Source organism: Drosophila subpulchrella, unplaced genomic scaffold, assembly GCF_014743375.2.
Source record: "Drosophila subpulchrella strain 33 F10 #4 breed RU33 unplaced genomic scaffold, RU_Dsub_v1.1 Primary Assembly Seq354, whole genome shotgun sequence".
Classification (NCBI taxonomy): domain Eukaryota; kingdom Metazoa; phylum Arthropoda; class Insecta; order Diptera; family Drosophilidae; genus Drosophila; species Drosophila subpulchrella.
The window spans coordinates 6,370,326-6,391,711 of NW_023665577.1; the positions used below are offsets into that span (position 1 = coordinate 6,370,326).

The 21,386-nt window shown below is 36.6% G+C and overlaps 1 protein-coding gene and 1 long non-coding RNA gene across 4 annotated transcripts; one reads left to right on the forward strand and one right to left on the reverse strand.

Moving 5' to 3' along the window:
- Positions 1-4,042: 4,042 nt before the first annotated feature.
- LOC119559799 (suppressor protein SRP40) lies at positions 4,043-21,274 on the forward strand. Of its 2 annotated transcripts, XM_037872882.1 has the most exons (5): positions 4,043-4,206; positions 5,996-6,083; positions 17,357-17,554; positions 19,290-19,894; positions 20,367-21,274. In XM_037872882.1, the coding sequence occupies exons 2-5, from the start codon at positions 6,036-6,038 to the stop codon at positions 20,620-20,622; spliced, it is 1,107 nt and encodes a 368-aa protein (XP_037728810.1). In that variant the 5' UTR covers positions 4,043-4,206; positions 5,996-6,035; the 3' UTR covers positions 20,623-21,274. The 2 variants fall into 2 exon arrangements, with proteins under 2 accessions (XP_037728810.1, XP_037728811.1); XM_037872883.1 differs by lacking the exons at positions 4,043-4,206; positions 5,996-6,083 and adding an exon at positions 16,846-17,163.
- Positions 10,112-10,941, reverse strand: LOC119559801. Of its 2 annotated transcripts, none has more exons than XR_005220962.1 (3): positions 10,776-10,941; positions 10,625-10,713; positions 10,112-10,565 (listed from the first exon to the last, which is right to left on the reverse strand). It is a non-coding gene; the product is annotated as an uncharacterized LOC119559801 (long non-coding RNA). The 2 variants fall into 2 exon arrangements; XR_005220963.1 differs by having other exon boundaries at positions 10,625-10,710; positions 10,776-10,940.
- Positions 21,275-21,386: the final 112 nt, after the last annotated feature.

Consider the following 21,386-nt stretch of genomic DNA (forward strand, 5'->3'; position numbering starts at 1 on the left):
TGCTATCGTTACTCAATGGAAATAACGGCGATTTAAGAGGTTAGCCGTTATATTATTAACTTTTGAAATAATTCAAATATTTTCGAACTACCTTAAATTTATTTCATATTCAGCTTAGGTTAGGTCGATATCTTATAAAAACGAACACCATAGGTTGATTTATGAAAAATACACACCATATTCGACTTACTTCAATTAGGATAAATGGCTGTTTTGGTACCATGTTTTTGGATAATTATGATGTTTAGAGGATCTTTAAGTTAAGTTAAGTTAAGATCCAGTATGTATTCCCTTTTACCTTTTGAAAATTTTTTTTCATATTCTTGTATTGCTAAATAATAATAAACTTCAAGTCTAAGAATCAGAAAAAATTTATTTTAATCAAATTTCATAAAATATATCCTTCCTATCATCAGGAAATCAAAACGTTTTTTCGAAAACGGTGGAAGTGGTGCAATTTTGTTTTTCAAATGTTTTTCAAATTAAGCACCTGTGGCGTAGTTGGGCCACTATTTGTTTTGAAAGTTTATAAAATTCAATTTAATTAATTTGTAAGCACATTATACATACATATATGTTAATATATATATTTTTTTTAATCTTTTCAAAATGTCGACTTTTTTTAAGAAATGATGATATTTTAACAATTTAAAAACTGCCATTAACAAAGAAAATAAATTTTGTGGCACTGTTAAAAAACCGTTGTACTTAAAAATTTTCTGTTAACTTAGCAGAACCTGAAACTTACAGAGTGACCGTACATTGTGGTTGCTGACCTCGATAATTGAGATGGTGTCTTGGCTAACAATAATTCGATTTAGCTGTGATTTCCCGTTTACCAACACTACAACAAAACGTTAAATTTAAATTTGAAAGCAGGTGTAACTGCTAATTGTAATAATTTATGGTAATTAAATTGTTTAGAAGTAAAGAATGCTAAATATTTTAACCTTGTTCTGCAGATTATTGTGACATTTTTCATAGACAAAATACTTCCTTGAATATTTTGTTTACTCTTGAAGAGAGGCTAATTAAGAAAAAACATTTCTCGGCGCAAAATTTTTCCTATCACCCAAGAAATCTGTTTTCGCCTTTTTCCAAGTGACAAATATCAGTCACCTCATTTGCGATCCCATTATCCCCGCTATGTGTAGTTCGGATTAGTTGTGATTTCATAATGAAGCCATAATGTGCGGACACACATAAACAACTCGGTTTTGGTTCTTTGCCAAAGTTATTAACCAAAATCTTTGGGAAGACACCCAATCGCTTTATACATTCGCAAGGCGCGAAGTAAACAAATAAATTTTGGTCAACGATTCGAACGTGTCTGCTCATTTAGCACATTCTTGATTCACAATGCAAATTCAACTGTTGCCGGGCGAGAAGGATGGAAGGGCGGTAGTACGATCGACGTCACTTCGATGGCGTTTCACTTTTATTCGCCGAAATTTTGAATCACTTTGCTGCCTGCAAATCTTTTGGCCAGCGACAAAGAACGGTAATTTACATTCAAAAAATGTTATCTCATAAAAGCAATCTGGATTGGCTTCGTTTTTTGGAAAGTTCATAAAGAAGGACGTGTTAATCACGGCGGCCCAATTTCCAGTTTATTACTCAATAAAGTATTTAGGATGATTAAGGGTGACATAGTTCGGAAAAACAAGGCAATAATAATATCTATATTTAGAAATTGTTTGATATATCAGAGGTTCTTATGTTGTATTTCTTGTGTTTGTTCCCATTAAAGTTGTGTTTGTACAATAAATTGTTAATTTTGTTTTATGTTTTTGCAGATACATGCTACATTTTGGTAATAAAGGACTTATCATTTCATAACAAAATATAAATATAATGTAAGGAACCATTTTATTTTCAAATTAAAAGTCTTTATTAAACAGAAATCCTTTTTGTTGAATGATTATTTATTGTCAAACACTTCAAATTATATTACTAAAATTAAATAGAATCCCCAAAAATTGGTAGTTTATCTAAAAGATCCAAATTCTGGGTAGGTCAGGAATTAGAACGGTTCCTAAATCTTTTACTTACTGAGGAACTCATATTAACAAGTTCATAAAGTCCTCGTAAACTCGACTATCAGCTGTTGGCAACAGGAGTAAAATGACCCTTGTTTTCAGCAGCTGACGCATTCCATTCCGCACATCACCGTTAGTCGGTCCGTTTAGGCCCGCAGTGATAAGGAGTATCGATAACAATATATATGATATCTAACACGGATTACCTTGTACTGTGACAGTCGTTCCCGGCTTATCTTGGCCGAAAAACAACTCGAATTGTCGGCCCAAGCATAATGAAACTTTTGTTTTGACAACACTCACTATCGCCGGATTTCTAAAAATAGTTTTTGAACTTTACCGCAATTATCTGCAATACAAATGATGACGTTCGTCGGTTGGAAAATTCCCTGCTCATCGCTGGATAGGGATTCCTCCCCAGATCGTGGGCTTATCACGCATGCTCATGCTAATTAGGCTTATGACGAACGAAGCAAAGCAGACTCACAAAAAAACACAGAAAACCACATTGAAAACGCGAGGAGCAAGGTAATCACTATACCTGAGCACCTGTCATCGTCATCCAGTTATCATTTAATAATCGGCGAGAGCGCCAGAAGAGCAGAGAGCTGCTTAAGTGATTATCACTAGTTCGCGGGTACACATGTTTATCTGTGTACAGTAAGAGCTGTCTTCGATAGTATTACTTACTATATTTTAAAACCATATATATTTGTAGTAACCATTTTATGTTACTTTTGAAATTCAAAAACTATTTCCACAAAACAGAATCGACAACCTCCTGTTTAAAACTAAACTAAACCAATATTTGAAAACTTAAAATATAATCAAAGCTAATGCTGCGCATACTTATTATTTTCAGAACTTATGGTTGAATTAATGGTAGTTAGTTTGATCCAAAAAATGTATCTTCCTTATTAGAAATTAATTTGTTTTTTATTTTAAAGAAAAGTTTTGGAAAAATATCCCGATAAAGTACATACATATGAAAATTACGTATGCGAAATCATCTTAAAATTGTAGAACAAAGAGAAAAGTTGCCAGTGTAATTTTTAAAAATAATGCTTGTTCCTGTGAATATAAGTTCATTGACCATCTTTTTAATCGATATTTTACATTAGTCATTTCGAAGAATTACAAGATTTTAATGAAATATCACAAGTAAAGGCGAAATTATTATTATTTCCTTAGTAACAGGCAATCTCAATGCTTTCGGTTTTATATTTGCAGTTATGAAAACTCTGAATATAAATATGAAATTAGATTCTCCTATAAGTTTTCAGATGAAATCCCCAATAGAGATTCACCATTAAAAATAAATATTTAATCATAGGGTTACATAGGGTTTTATCATAGGGTTAAGATTTTACCGCACAGATAATTATACTTATTAAAATGTATCATATCATTTAGATGAGTGTACAATTTTAACCGAAATGGACTTCTCATTGCAGAATTCATGTTGTCATACCTTCCATATACATTTTTATGTACCATAATACATTAGAAAGGCATTATTTCAAAAATTGCACTATTTTTTGGATATTTAAATATTTTAATCATAAAAATGAAGGTAAGATATTTTCGACATATCACATATATCATGGTCTCCACATCATAGTGCTCCCCGTGGCGTTCTCTTTCCGCCGGCTAGGCCAACGTGTTTGCTATCACCATTATCACTCGAATTAGGCACAATCATTTAACGAATTCGCCTGCCCGTATGGTACTTGGAAAAGTAATGACTGGCGGGATGTGAATAACAGCGGTGAGCCCATGTTTACCAGCCATCTAGTATTTGTGTGTGGACTTCCAATACTGCGACTATTCCATTCTTCAGTTCCAGCCGAAGAAACCGAAACCGCCAAGCTGAGCGGCCAGAAGAGAGTCTTCCGGACTGGAAGAGAGTCGAGTCGAGTAGCGTGCCCCCTAGAGAGTGAACCAGCCAGCCTTTGGCGATCGCTCGTCGGTTGCTCAGCAGTCAGCTCAGTAGTCACTTGTTTTTGAGTGCTGCTTGGAGTTGGTCGCTCGCCTGCTGCGCTCTTAGTGGTTTTGGCTAAGTTAACTTAGTTAGTGCCGCCGTTTGGCTGCGAAAAAGCTGCAAAAAATAAAAATATATATAATATCGCGTTGTCGCCGCCGTCGTCGCCCTTGTATCTCTGTGTTTGTGAGTGCCGAAAAGGAAAAAATATATACACATATAGTATAAAGAAGAGTTGCTATTAAGTGAAATATATGCACACACGGCAAACTGAACTAAAAGTTGGGCCAAAAGTTGGAGAACGGTTACGATTGTTGTTGCCAAGGGGCATTCGGCGAGCATCTGGACATAAAGCCTCAATTGTGTGTATTTACACTCGGCGCTCGGTGTGCTCCACACTCATTTGCATTGTGACAAAAATAACAAACAAAAAACAAAAGCCGCCCCTTGTCCCACAGACACAACAACAATTAATTTAATAACTTAAGTAACAGCAGCCACACGAACGGTCGGCGTTGGCTGCTGGAATTATTATTATAACATGGAAAAAATCCTAAAAGTTGGTGAACATTTTCGTCTAGATAAAAAGCGACACAAAAAGTCAACTGGCAAAAGATCACGAATGGCGGTACTCTACACACACATTTCCATTTGTCGCAGCCGGAAAACAAAATCACATCTGTACAGTCGGCATTCTATAACTCGGAAGTCCACAAGAGCTGTGTTCTATCAAGAAATACAATTCCGTATATGTACCTAAAGCGATCTTAAAGCTTATAAATTCAATGCTCGGCCGCCGTACAAAAAAGTCAAAAATAATAAATACAAAATTTAAAACAAATCATTTTCTTTGTTGCTAAAGTTAATAAAAATTTAAAAATATTTTAAATCAAAAAAATTGTATTACTAGTACATAAAATAAACAAATTTCAACAAGTTAAAAATCTACTCTTTTACAAATTTTTTTTATCTTGGTATTAGAAACCGAAATTTTAGCTTCAATTTAATTATGCCTTAAGTATAATTTAAGTATAGCTTAGTGCCAAAATTGAATCTCTAATATTATCGGAATAGCGATCTTGAAGCTTATAAATTCAATGCTAGGCCGCCGTACAAAAAAGTCAAAAATAATAAACACAAAATTTAAAACAAATCATTTTCTTTGTTGCTAAGGTTAACAAAAATTTAAGTACAAAATTAAAAAATATTTTAAATAAAAAAAATTGTATTCCTAGTACAAAAATAAACAAATTTCAACAAGAGTTAAAAATCTACTCTTTTTAAAATTTTTTTTATCTTGGTATTAGAAACCGAAACTTTAGCTTCAATTTAAATATGCCTTAAGTATAATTTAAGTATAAATTAGTGCCAAAATTGAATCTATAATACTATCGGAAAAGCTACATTTTTCTAAAAGAAATACATAAATTTAAATGTTTATTTTATGTGAAATATATATATCCTTGGGATTGTTCCAATTTCTTTAAAATTCCAAATAACAAATCGTACAATAAGCACTTTTTTTAAATCTTTTCAATACACACTAGTTCGACTTATAGAGGTCCGACTATACCCACTCACACACGTCACCGGCACACTCCCACTCTCGCACACACGCCCACAAGCTCTGGAGATTTGCACAAGTGCAGAGACACAAAAAAAAAGACCGAAGAAACGAAAGAGAGAAAAACCAGAGATTTGTTGTTGCCAGCCTTGACTAGAGCGAAAAAGCCCAAACTAAGTAAAGTCAGTCAAATAATTACTCGGAAATTGCACAACCACGTTTGATTGCAGCCACCGAAAAAAACCAAAAAGAAAAAGACATCAAGACATCGCAAAAAATCCCCACGAACAGTGGTTAATTGTTTCATAGTTGTGGAAATATAATCAGACAGAAAAACAAAAAACACGAAAATTAATTATAATCAGTGAGTTGAGTGACCGTACTTAGTATTTTTTATGTTCTTCAATGCAGGCGATCCAGTAATAAACAGAAAACAGACAAATTCACGGAAATGGATTACATTGTAAAGGCTTACAAAGATTGGAAACTGCATTCGCAGGTAAGCAAGCGGGTTTTCAATATTATAGAGGGGAATGTTCACCATTCAAGGCTAGGTGTCAATCCACTTACAAATTCATAATTATTGTGGGCACAAGAGACAGCAGGAAGCTGACAATCGGCTTACAATTAAGGTGTATACAAATTACCAATGGAATTACAATTGTAAGGTGGCGAAACCACTTACGAATTAATCTGAACAAAATACTGCTAATTTGTGGTGTTTATTTAAAAACTATTTGTTTTTCATTTATCATTAGAACAAAAAGTGAGAATTTCCTTTGAAGTTTTACAATCGTTTAAAATTGACTTTGTTTTAAGAGAATAAAGGTATCAAAGCGTTGGAAATATTTTATAATAATATTAATATAATAGATACCTATTTATATCCATATGATAATCTGAACAAAAGACACAAAGAGTTGGGGTGATAAATAACCGCTAATTTGTGGTTTTTATTAAATACCAATTTATTTTTTATTTGTCTTTAAAACTAAAAGTTACAATTGGCCTTGAATTTTTACAATCTTTAAAATTTACTTTGTTCTAAGAGAATACAATATCTATATATAGATAGACTATTTATAATATCTATGCAATATATTAAATAATATCTTTCAAAATCAGCTGTTTCTTCTGTGTGATTCTTTGAGTCCTAATAAAACGAAGTTCTGAGATACCCCTCTTTAAAATATACAGATCTGGTATCTCATGGGACTCCCAGCAATCTCGTCTTAACGGCTTTTGCCACTCGAAATGTTGGCCTGTGGCAATCGGCTAAGATGACGACAATATTGTGGCTTTCTTGCAGAAATGAACCCAACTTCTGCTGGCTCTTTGTCTGATCATTAATATTTTTTGTGCACCTTTTCTACATTCGCGGATTCGCGTGGTTGCTGGAGAATGCGAAAGGCTGTGGAGTCACGGCAATAAGCGGTCGTTAGCTCTTGGCTTCAAGTTGTGGCTTTCGGCCAGAGTCTAAGCAAATGCAAGACAGTTGGGGGCAATAAAATAGTTACTCTCAAAAAATATCCCCTTAGTTATGTTTCCATATTTTTCATTAAGTCCCTCACAGTAGTTAAAAACCTTTTTATCGAAGAATATCTAGTAAACATTAGTAACAATATATAGATAGATTTAATGGGACCACATATTTTAATAAATATTTTTTAATGATAAAAACTCAAGACATGATTATGTTATGAATTGCTAAAAAAGTATTATAACAATTATAATTGTTGATAACAAAACATTTAAGTTCTCCTTGGTGTATTGCCAAAAATATAATATACAAATGTACCACAAGCAGATATATTATTGATTACTCAAAAACCCATTTATTTATTAGTTCTAAGGAGCTGATCATACTATTTTGATCCCTATTATACATACATGTGCATATTCCCAGACAAACACCTCGATCGTCGGTAAGAACTTGGCTTCTAGGAGGGCGGAGAGGGGAACTGTCTGTGAGCCGAAGTGCTTAACCGCATTTAAGAAAGACCTGGCCAAAAGACACTCGGCAACAGCCAAACAAAATAATAAATTATTCTGTGAAACACGATCATGTCGAAATGGTCTCGCATTACCCAAGAAAAAACCACTCTGAACGAGCGTTACTCTTTCGGTTCCTCGGCTTCTTTTCCACTCTCTATCTGGTGTCGTTTTTTGTATTTATTTGTATTTATTTTCCTGTGGCACACTGTACTGCGGGTGTGCGAATATGCTATTTCGATTGCCATTACAGTCCAATCCGAATGCGAATGCGAATGCGAATGCCACCAAAGTGTGCTAAGATCGTGGCCAGCGAACCAACGCGATGAGTAAGCCCAGGCCAGTGGCGAATACATCTGGCCAAAAGCAAAACCAAAACCAAAGCCAAAAGCAGCTACAGCCACCAACTTATGCGGCTCTCCTCTCCGGTTGAAGTGCAATTGGCCAATGAGTGCAGCACAGCCAGTGCACTCGAAAAAAATAAGAAGAATTTAACAAGTTTTTAAAATTTTATTATAAGGAAAAACCAGAATTTTTCTTAGGCGTGTTTACTATTTTAAATACTCAAAGCCATATTTTGCAATACATTTTATAAGGGTGTATTATATCCAGTGGCGGATGTAGAAATTGGTTGTGGGAGGGGGGTATAAAAATAAATTGTTGTGTAGATATCAAAAGTTATGAATAAAAGACATATTTTAATTGTATATAAATATATTTTTGTTTTCACTTTTCAAGCCGAGTGCGGGGATGTATTCCCCATTAAAGCACCCCCCCTAGATCTACATTTTCAAACCAAAAAACCGGATTGTTTATGATTTTTTAAAACCAAATAATACTTATAAAAAGCGGTTTAATCCCAGTTTATACAATGTGGTATATTTAGAATGTGGGTGATTTTATTGTTTGTTTCTCAAACTGACTTTCTAATTGCTATGTTAATGGAAATATTAATAAAACGGGTTATCAACTAAGTTTGGCAGACGATCTGTGACTTATTAAACAGACACTTTAATATATTACAAAGAAAATCAAAATCTTTTTTTTTAGTTTTAAATAGTTAATATTTAAGATCATATTTGTTCTCCGTGTTGAAAGCGAGAACAACAAGTTGAAGCGATCGCAAAATGCATTTTATACGCTGACTGCAGCTGCTAATTGGGCCAAAGCACAGTGTACAAAGTAAGTTAATTCATGCTTCGCGTCGCATTCCATTTGGTCTTCTAAAAATATCCTTAACCTTGGCCACATCGAGATCCTCTTAACCAGAGGGTTCAATGCACCCTATCCGGTTCTCGGCGGCCATTTTGCAGTTGGGTTTTTTACCCTTGAAATCCCACCATTTGGGTTTGTCCTTCGGTTAGACATGCGATAGGCCAAACATAAATATATATCACTCCACTGGCACATTTACATTTCAGTACAGGTGTAACTCTTCGACTGACTGCGACCATTTTAACCAGCTGGGTGGTTTTGGCCTTCGTTAATCAGCATACTGCTCCGCACCTGCAGCGAACCGAAAGTCCCTCCGATTTGATTTGGTAATGGTAATGGTAATGGTTTGCATGCGGGCGGGCCAAACAAAACGAGGTTGGTCTATTACTCACGGCTATTTGGCGATAACTTTAGGTATAATTAAGTTCAACAGCAATTTGGGTCACGCGCAAGAGTTTAACTTTTCGTTTGGTACCTATCATATTAGACTCATATCACATGAACATTATTATAATATTGTTTTTGCATTAGTTCTATGAGTTAAATATTCCTCTTTTTATACCCTTGCAGAGGGTATGCCCGTCTGTCAGTCTCTCAGTTTTAAAGCTATCGGCCTGAAACTTTCCCAAAAGTCGTCTTTCTTTTGCAGGTAGCATATAAGTCGGAACCAGCCGGATCGGACAACTATATCTTATAGCTCTCATAGGAATAATCGAAAAAAATGTATTTTTAAATTATTTCTTTTGTGTTTTTTAACATATAAACTCTTAGTTATATACATATAAACTTCTTAGTTCTCAATTTCGAATTTAATTTTATCAAAATAGGACGACTATATCATATAGCTGCCACTGGAACGATCGGAAAATTGGTGGGGAAATAATAAAAAAAACAAATTATAGCTTCCGTGTTTTTTGACATATTATCTTATACTATTGGGAATATCATTTTTTGTATTTTTCAGAATTTCGAATTAAATGTAATAATTGTAACTGCAATTTCGAATTAAATGTAATAATTATAACTGCAAGGGTATACAAACTATGGCTTGCCGAAGCTAACATCCTTTCTTGTTTTATGATAAATAGTAGCAGTTTTAAATAGATAAAAGAGATTGTGAGTTATAACATATAAAAGAATCTTTAAAAAAATATTTAATAATGTTAAACAAGTCAGCTTGATATGAAAATAAATTGTACTGCGTCGCGCTGATTAACCTGATGACCTATTCACTGCCCAATCTTCTACCATTTATGTACATATACTTTTTGAGCACTTGGCTACAATGTTTTTTTTGGTGCTGATTAAAAATACGTATTGTTTACAGGGTCACGTAGAGTCTACTTTTATTTCATAAAAATAAAAATGTTAACGGTTTTGCTTTTTATATAATATTTAACTTGGTGGAAAACGATGTTCATTGCCACAATTTGACAATGCGCATTGATTGACGGGGTTCTCAACTGTCATGTTTGAATTCGAAGGGATGAAATCCTCTGGTTTCGTGGTGGGTTGATCCAAAGGATTGGGTTGAGCCAACGGATTGGGTTGATCCAAAGGATTGGGTTGATAAAAACGATTGGGTTGAGCCAACGGATTGGGTTGATCCAAACGATTGTGTTGAGCAAACCGATTTCGTTGAGCCCTCCAATTGGGTTGGTTGCGAGTGGGTTGAGCCAACAGATGTCCCAGGGACAGCAGGAATGCGATCCAACAGGTCACAAAAATTGAAGTGTTCATTTCGGACGACGAAATTATCACGACTGAAGTAAATCTAGAAAAACACGAATTTTCTTAGCATCACCACATAAGGAATATATTACTTTTGTTTACTTTTTAAGTATTTGGCGACGTTTGCTTGATGCTGACAAAGAATACGTCTAGTTTAAAGGGTCACATGCACAAAGAGTCCACTTTTACTGCTTAAAAATAAAAACCAGTTTAAGGCGTTGGTTTTTATTTAATATTTAGTTCTGTTGTTTACTCGTCTATCGGCAAAAGGGGCTATTACATCCTCAGGTCTTAAATCAAGATTCGTAGGATCGAAATACGAGTGTACCGTGGGCCGAAAGATGTTCCACGAATAGCAGGAATACTATCCTACAGGTCCACAGGAATAATACGTCCACTTCGACTGACGAAATACTTCTGAACTTCCGAAATAATAACTGAATTAAATCTAGAAAAATACGAATCTCCTTATCAACACCATTATATAGGGTACATAAAGATCATTTATTATTATGTATATTTCGGTTCTCTTTTTTAAATAAAAAAATTGTTAAATAAAAATGAATTTCCATTTACTCTCCGATTAATATATGAAAATTCGTGGTAAAACAATAAACGCAGCTGTTATTAATATCATTACTAACTGAGATTAAGTAAACATTTTAAGTACGGAAGTTCTGTTTTGAGAACAGAAAAACAATCGATCGTTGTGCGCGTGTTTTGTGTATCTATAGGTATATGAACAAGGCATATATGTTATGAACATCGAAAGAGTCCTAAGCATTACAAATTAATATTTGTAGCACATATTTCCTAAGATTTGGAGCCCAATATTCTTGCTGATATGAATACTTTACTCTACGAGTACAAAATATAAATATATAAAAACACTCAAACGCTTGGATTGTTTTTTATTTAATACATTTTAAGCTGGTCACATTCAATCGTTAGGAGGAAAAGGAAGACGTCCGGAAAGCACGCCATGATTAACGGGGTTTTCAGGATCTAAGTTAATACTACTAAGGTTGAAAGGCAGTGTCGTCTGGGTGGATTGTTCGCGGAATTGTCCCACCAACAGCAGAAGTACGGTCCAACAGGTCACAAAAAAATATGCGTCCATTTCAAGCGACCAAAGAATTTAAATTGTTGAGTATTTGTATATTGAGTATACTCAATGCTAAAGAAATAGTCATATGTTCTTATCAGTTTCGTTTAACAAGAAATAATAAAAAAATATCATTTAAAAAGCATTATATTTTGCCAATAAAGAAAGCGCTTGTTTTTAAAAAATTCCCGAGTTCAAATTCAAAAATGCTTGCTATATTACAGGAAATTTAAAGTACCAAAAATGATTTTGATTTTGCTGTTTTACCTGTTTCAGTATTAATAATATATACGTTTTTAATAATAATACATTTCGATAAAAATATAGATTTATATTAAGTTCAAATAAGACAGACATGAATTCTGATTAGTGAGTCTCTAAACAAAGTTAGGTTTCTTACAAACTGCAAGTTATATCTATAAAAACGTATGAGAAAGTTTTTATTTCACGGTTTAAAATGATACCAAAATAAAATCACCGATATTCTCCTCGAAGTGCGAAAACCCCAAGATCATCTCGGGGGATGCCAGTGAGTCAGTTGGGTGAACTCTTTGCCATGCTCTGAGATACAAATCTATCGAAGCTTCGCTTCCTGTTGCACAGTGTGATTTAAATACGGGTTTTCGGTGTGATTTTTTTTTTGGATATTCTATTTTTTCATTGTGAGTTTATTTGCGATTACTGATTTTCTATATTTAAGTTTTTGTCTGATGAAGCGGTTGCAACCGGTTCGAATCGCTTTGAATAAAGCGTCAATCTACAGCAACTGTACGATTGATATGCGTTTTTGTTTTTATTGTGACAGCGAAGCTTATAAATCCGAATAATCAGCATAAGAAAGGAACACAATACCGAAAGTGAGATAGAGATAAGTCGGCATTTGTATAAGAGCAAATAAACCGACATTTGGGGCTCTTTGTCTAAACATTTGTCTCGATTCGTATGGGTAACTGGCCTTGACTTTCACACACATGTCTTATCAGAATTAGAACGTGCTGATCGAACGATTTGAGGCCCCAAGACGTCAAATTCAAAAACCCTGTAAAATTTCCTTATATGCGCATTGTTTGCCGTACCCACATATATCTTTGATCGCACCTTATATTGATCATAAACGAGGGCTGCACCCTCTCTCCTTGGAACAAAGTCGGCAATCTTATCAGCAAACAATTTGTCACCCAAAACAATGGGAATTGTAAGAACAAAAACCCCCATTGTCGGCCATACATTTTGCGAGAACCAAGGCAAACACTAAAAAACAAGAACTCAAGTAGTCGTAGGCATATAATTAATAGTTGAATAAATCATATTGATAGTCGTTTGATGGCTTCCCAGATGTTTTCTAATGACATACAACAGCACTAGTATATGAGTATTATGAAACCAAGCGGACAATCAATCACACGCTTAAGTGCAACGTCATTAAGAAATAAAACAACCTTTATAGAGATTGATAATTTGAAGGGTTCCATTACCCACTTGTCTAAGAAACTTGATAAACAGTCAGGGTATTTGAAGTTCTTGAAAATATATATTTAGCACACATGCCCAAGAATTGTTGCATACTCTTCGGTAAAATAAACTGCCAACCGCAAAGCCGCAAAAATAATATTTTAAGAAAATGCCCGACAGCTCGGCTGAAGCCACTGAGTAATCAATCCACAGTTTCATATTCCAATGAAATATACAATGATATTCGCTCATATCTCAAGAAAAATCACCAAAAGTTAATAGTTAATATTCCCGATGGGAACTTTTTGCAAGGTACTCTTTCACAATCATTCGTTTCTTTGTAAAATATTTGAAATGTCATAAAATGTCACGTTGATAGATTTTGCACGTAGCACTGGTAATTAAAAGCGTGTAAGATGTGTTCGAGGGAAATGCCCTTCCAGTTGGCAAAAAAATAGTCATAAAATATCTTAGGAAATGCACTCACACCACCACCATGCTAGTTTAAGAACAACAGCCCTTGAAGAACCGGCGACCCATCCATTAAATTTATCGCTAAATATAAATAAACTTAAATGAAAAGGCCACTTAAGACCCGGACACTTGACTTATGGGGCTCTAGGCATTCACATGCGGGTTATACAAGCGGGCATTGATATCGCCGTGGACAACTTAAGCCCCGGGGGCATTAAAAAGTCAATTCCTCGGGGACTTTCCCGGTAATTCCCTGATAAGACAAAGCATGAGGTTAGTGATGGAAAAAGATGCAAATTTTATAGCATTTAAGTCAAGGTTCGATGGCTTTGTGTACTGTGATTGATATTTGCTTACTTTGTTTAAAATTCATTGGGTATTCTACTGACTATATCATATCTATAGTTTTAGGCCAAGGATTGTTAAAGTTCTTATTTTTCTGATTGATTGAAAATAACCCCCCGTTTAGACAGCGTGAATCATCTCTGTAAGCCATATCTTTCTGCAGGTCAATATTTACCATCGAGTGACCAAGAAAATCCACAAGAATCACGTGTCTTCATACCAATAAACCTCTTTGTTTGGCATTATCGCGGCCATGAGGCGAGTATTTTCCATATATCAACCATAACTTAACTCAGTGCTCCAGATTATGACGCGAACACATGCAATATCAATCTGAATAGATATATGGAGGAGCTTCTTATTTTTCAGTCACGTACCATACATACAAATTGTTTTGGCTGCCGTTTATCAATTTGCAATTCCCAATTTCGGTGGCTTTAATTAATACTAAAGATAGTGCCCGCCTGGCACTGGTTATGTATGTTTAACCTTCGGTTATAATTTTTGTGCGCTTGCACAAATCGATACATTTTTTAAACAAAAACATTCCGCACAGCTGCGGGCACTATTGAAAGGCAACAAATTGAAATAGATTACCAACGATATCGTTAAATTTATGAGTGTGTGAGCCACATTAGCTGGATAATTTATGGCTCTGATTATGGGCTAACTAAAAGTGGACTCCGTCGTCGTCGTCGTCGTCGTTGTCTTGACCTTCAGCACTCGAAGTTCTTTGAACGTAGACGATAATTTCCCATCAAGCGATGAACTCGCTGATCCGCAGATTGGTTCAAATTAGTGACTCACAAAGTGAAGAAGCGCCAGCCAGCCGAGCATGTCTGATGTCTCAATATCCCTCTGTTAGAGCCAAAGTGCCAAAAAGCATTTAACATTCATTTCTGCGCCAATAAGCGCGCACAATAATGAAAAAATAAAGGCATTGGCATATAGTACGATCGTGTGGTGATCATCAATCAGGTGTTTTGTTAACTGTGCGTAGAATCGACAATGGCGAGAGCTTTCTCTGCAGGCTGTACACTTCTAGATTTAAATCGGAATATTCCGTGTACACCACGGCGTATGGGTATTTTTTCCACCCAGTTAGAACTAGTGACGCAGCATGCAGCTCGTGACTCGTTTGAACAATGGACAATTGTTCACCGGCATGCGCATGTCAATGACCGTTTCGTCACCCTCACCCCTTTAGATCGGCCAGATATATATCTTTATACTATGTACATACCCATAGAAAACTATGGAGAGCACAAAGCGAATGAGTTTCAGCTGCCACCGCAATGTGTTGGTTATCTACGCAGCTTATCTGCAAAATATTTGCCAAACATAAATAAATGGCGCCCAATACAAAGGGAAATAAACGGTGGCAGTAGTGTCACCAGCTTGAACAAAAGAAGAAACTACTTTTTGATTTAGTTAAAATAGAGGAATATTTTGTTTTAAATGAGAAATAGAATATATATTTATAGGTATTTTGCAAATTCTAATATTATAGTTAATGGTTATATTTTCCGGTTTCCCAATATGGCAGGCGAAAAAAGTTGTTTTACACAGTGAGCATTTTATTGGAACTCATTCTTGTTGAAAACTGTTTAAAAACTGGTGTAACGCATTAGTAAAAATAAGAAGTTTGGAAAGACAGTTATTTTGACCATAGAAACCGTAGAAAATCAGTCAAATTTATAGGTTAGCTGCTTTTCGCTTTCTATATTTTTTACTGATTAGGAAATAAAAAACAAATATTAGCTAAGTAACCAAAGAAAATCACTGAAATTTTCTCTGCACTTCACTTTCTATATTTATTTACGGATTCGTAAATCATTTAAATGCTGCTCTAAAGACACAACTACCAGGCAAACAAAATGGTGCAAGAGAAGTACAAGAAACATTTGAATTTAACAGCCTGATATGGTGTACTAACAACTTGTTGTTGACCTTAAACGTGCCCGGTTTCGCGTCCATTATGGCCAAAGCCCATAATGCAAATATGCGGTAGTTATTGTACAGGCAATGCAATAATGCAGCAATATTGCGCATACAATGCTCAGCTACCATTAATAAATAAAGTCACATGTTAATTATCAGGCAGTGGCACGTCGTCCACTGGCACCACTAATTTCAATATTTGCAGCAGCTGTTGGTGCTGGGACAAAAACAAAAAAAAATACGAAAATAACAAACTCAGCGGCGACCTGCTTTGTTCAAACAGGTTCGAACCGACTGTAAATATATACAATACATTAAAAGACGTTTACGTAGCCGACGCGGATCACGTGAAAAAATTATCCACCGCTGGCGGTGAAACACTAACAAACTGAAAAATTAGCAATGTCTGGATGTTTGAGACAAAGGAAAGGCAAATAAAAGTGCGCTAACTGCTGGCCATTTCAAATTCGCGCCATTTTGTTGAGTCAGGTGGCAGCGCCAGACAGTTTTAGAATATTGAAACTGAAAAAGGTGATTGATTTGATTTATTGTGACTAGCGCTTTGAATAATAGTAGTTTAATAGTAAACTTACCGCCCCAAAGTAATAACAAAAAAGTATATATTAAAGAAAAAATAAATCTTGTTAACACTTGGTGAAATACATTACTTACTATTAATCATTAGATTCTATTTTTATTTTGTGTAATTTAAGATCGTCTTTTAACTTTATCATGGGCTTAATCAATTAAAATTATTTGTCTCAAAACAAAACAAAAAATCATATAAAGTTAAGGATTTACATACTTTGTTATGGCAAAAGATTTAGTAGTGGTTGCTTTGAAATATAAAACTAAGTTATGCATTCTTAAAACGGGAAGTAAAGAAAGTCTTTCATAGCACTTCCGACATTTAAAATTTCCCGCCACGTCAAAGGCAGGGCTGCTTTTCCGATGTCCTTTTGTCGAATATATCGATACTATCGCGAGATGCTGGCCCATCTCTAGCAAACACGTAGTAAACAGAAAAAAGCAATTGGATCGAAAAATCGCAAATTGCAACAATAACGGGGCACTCGCGTGTGCAAATATTAGCGCAATTCGTCGGCAGCGTGAGAAGTGGGCGTTAAAATCGGTGGGAGGTCGTCTTCGCCACCCGCTGCCACTTTCTCCCTGTCTCTCGCCATCTCGCTCGCTCTGTTTTGAAAGGCCTGCCATGCGTGTATGTGTGTGTGAGTTGGGGCTCCAAATGCGTGTGTGTGTTGGTGCGGTGGAGTAACTGTAACGGTTGCAGTTGCATTTACCGTTGCGAAGGAGCGGCGTTCGGGTGAGTGCGCCGCATAATTAATAAATGCGGAAACTAATCGCTTTTTTGTTTAGTCGCCCCAACACTGCTTTAAAAATCTCACCGTAATACACGTACATTTTTACATACTTATATTCCTGCTGTGATTGTGTGCGTTGTGGCCATGACATCACTAATATAAATCCAACTATCTCTTTTTTAAAAACCATTGCAGTTTCAAGAGATCGTGCCCGACATGGATGACTCGGAATTCATGTTCAACGAGAAGCAATCGATCCGGGACTCCGGGCGCACCCTGAAGCGCTACGGGAGCACCTGCTGCAACAGCCTCCGGAACAACGAGACCCTCATCCGGCACATCGTCGAGAAGACGGACACGCTGCAGGGCATCGCCCTCAAGTACGGATGCACGGTGAGTCCACGGGTCAATCCTCCGGAGAAATCATCAAGTCATTGCCCATTGATTTTGTGCTAGGTCAGGAAGTTTCATCTTCCTGGGGTATATATGTACATCCCCTAAGTAATTAAAAGAAAATTATTTTTGATAGATTTTATAGATACCCCTATGCACAAAAATCAGAACAACTATCTTAAAGTTCCAACATTTTCGAGTTGAGATCTTTCATGCCAGTTTATGATACTCAATTTATAGATACCATCAATTCCTATGCCTTACACCTTGGGATATCTCTAAATATTTGTCCCTTTAAATGCTCATTTCCCTAAGTTAATATGTATTTATAATATTTCTAATAGGCCATAGTCATACGAACTTTAAAATGCGCATTTTCATATTCAAGAAAATTAGCCTTGCAAATTTCCCGTTGAGCAATTTGAACGGGAAGCTCCAGCAGTGCACAAGTAATACTTCAAATCACAACTCCCCGTGATTTACAACAGCTATTTACGGAAGCAATCCCAATATGTTGCCAGTTATTTATTTTATGGCAGTTAATAATTTTTCAAAATATTTACATAGGCCCCACCCACTATCCTGAAAATTAGATATGTATCACCCTAAAGAAATTCCACAATTTAGTAACACTTTAACCTTTACCAAGCTTGATTAAATCTTGGCCTGTTTTTTATTTATATGAGCTACCAAAATAGGTTAGCTGCAACAATTTCTAAGAGCATTGCTGACACGCTAACCCTTTTGCATTTTAAATGTCAGCCCATTTTTATTTGAATTCATTGACTTTAGAATGCCACCCTTGAACTTTCGTATTTAAAATTTCCTTAAAGTCAAAAGACTTTTGACTCAAAAGTGATCTAAGCCATAATGTTAATTAACAAATACTTTCTAGGTACTAAAATGTTCATTCTAAAAAGTAATTTGAAATGTATTTGTGCCGCTGGTGGAAGGTCGAAGCAATTACTGTCACGCTATCCTCGCTAATATATTTTTTATATGGTTTTTCAAATTATAAATCTTAACGGAATAATTCCACCACATCCATTGATTTCTTGCACTCTTGGGGAAGCTTTACTAGTGCAGCAATCACGCGAACCCATTGCATTTTAAATGTCAACTCCCTGGGATTTGAATATATCGATTCAATAGTGGCAATGTTGCCACGGGTAACTCCCATACCATCCCATTCCCAACACCGTGTCATTCTGCTCTTTCTTGGAATTTACGACCGAACCCACACCTTCTCAGAAATGCGGGGGATGTGATAAGTCGGCTAGTGACTTGGACAAACAGTAGATAGCGACATGTGAAAAGGGACAGTCAGTCTAGAGACTAGTATCCAGTATCTAGTCTTTAGTCTGGCTGTTTATCAGTCTCGTTATCGCTGGGGACCCGTGGAAAATGCTGCAGCCCCATGTTTAGACACCCTCTCCCGATCTGACAGATTGCTGCATATAATTTATGTCCACAATGGGAACTCGACTGTTCAGTTAGCACTTGTCCAATATTTACCTAAAGTCAGATTAAGTTTATTGACTCGAAAGATTTGAAATGTCGCTGTAGGCCAAAAGCAATATAGTTGCATGCCACTTGACCCGATTGGCCATATATGCGACATAGCCGGCTCATCCATCCGTCGATCAAGCGCATCCATCAATCATGTGTCAGCGCTGCAATTGCCCGTAATTGATGAGCTCCTCCAACTTATATATACCTGTGTATTGCATTTCAGACGGAGCAAATAAGACGGGCCAACCGCCTCTTCGCCTCGGACAGCCTGTTCTTGCGTCAGTTCCTGCTGGTCCCGGTGGAGAAGAACTCGCCCTACTATCCCCAGGTGCCTGGAGATTCGATAGCCGCCTTCGATGCCGTGCTGGCCACGCCGCCGGGCACTCCGGATGCCAATGGCCAGCGGGAGGCGCACAACAATGCCAATAATCTGAGCCAGAGCAGCAACAGTTTCATGAAGAGCAACGACATTAGCAGCAGCAGCAGTAGCAGCAGCAGCAGCAGCAGTGGGAGTAGCAGCAGCTGCAACACAAGTGGCTCCGGTCCCAGTCCCGGAGGATCGCGGTCCGGCGGCAGCCAGCAGCAGCAGCAACAGCCCCCCCAAAGGCCGTACTCCATTGCCGGGGAGCTGCTGGTGGTGCAGGCCGGAGACGAAGATCCAGCGATGATGCACGGCCACGGTGGATGCAGCGGAAAGCAGAGCAAGAGCCTGGACTCGGTGGCCGCGATGACGCCCGAGGAGGAGAACCGAAAGTGCATGAACGACTTCCTCAACAAGATAGACAACACAATTTCCGAGTCGCGCAAATATGTGGAACGCTCCAAGGAGTAAGTTGGCCTAAAGTTATAACTCATTGTTGACAGAAAAAGTGTTATTCATACTTTTCAGATTACATATATTTTTCTAAATCAATTAACATATAATCAATCACAATATTAGATCGTTCAGCTATCAATTTTATTTATATTATTATTTTTCACTCTAGAAATCAATCAATTTTAAAGTCTATTAAGTGACAGAATCATAGAGAACATAAATCAATATAATTTGAAAATGTTGATTGAACACGGAAATAAGTACTTGGCTCTATTAATTTGAACAATGTCACTCCAAAATTATAACAGCAAAATAACATATCTATTTTAAGTCTCCTATTTATAATTGTAATAAAATTGCCATATCGTGGTTTATTTGCACTTGATCATAGAAAAACAATGCTAAAAGTATTGAAATATAATTGATTTTTAATTAAAAATACGTTTAAAATGCATTTGCTAATGGCTTTCTGACTACTTTCAGCCTGGTCAACAGTCAGAGCGACGCGGACATCTGCATCAGTGCCACCGCCGACTTCTTCCCGCAGCGCCGTCATCCGCTGAACAACTCCTACAAGACCAACAACAACGACCGTCCGCCGCAGTACCAGCGGCACAGTTCCACGGGCAGCGGGACCTCCTCGGACACGGCGCACCTGCTGAACACGACGCAGACGCGACGCGTGCAGAACTCGCTGAAGCGACTGGAGAAGCAGCAGGACGACTTCTTCGAGTTGTAGCATCCGTCTGCGGGTCGGAATCTAGCCTAATTTCGCTGAGAGTTAACTTTACAATTCGTTTTAATTGCCGCGCATCGGGGGAGACGACATATGTCAGCATGTTACATCACACGGAAATGCCGCACTCTAAATGTAATATAAATAATGATATATATCGACACGTATGCGCGATACCTTACCTATACGATTAAACATAAATGTAACTGAGCTAAAACCTAAACTAAACTAAAAACCTAAACTAAGCGCTGCGCTATGTAAACCTGTAGTACGATGACAAGGCAGTTCTGTCCCCCTATTTTTTTGATCTTGTGTCAGCCCTGTATAATTGCCGCCAATTTGCTTGCAAGATCCGATCTGATCCGCATCAAACCGATCCGGAAGCCTTCTGTCCTCCTGTCCGCCCCTTCCTGCCCCCATTATGTTTACTTTTTGTATGACTCTAGCTTTAATCACACTGTGTATAATTTAGTTATGAGAATTATTAATGTTAATTGTATATAGTCGCCAGAAGACACAACAATTCCCCTGGACTGCTCTGACCGCTAAACACGAAATTGGCCAACTGTTGACGTGTAATTTTAATTTATTCTTTAGCTTTCCAAAGTATTAAAACGCAACTGAAAATAAATACTGTTCTATATAAAACTGTAACCTCAATTGTTAAACAAGCATCCACCACAAAACAATCTAAATATCCCAGAAACCTCAATATCGAACTGCACTCATATCGAGCCAAGTCATGTTGTACGTGAGAATGTTTTATA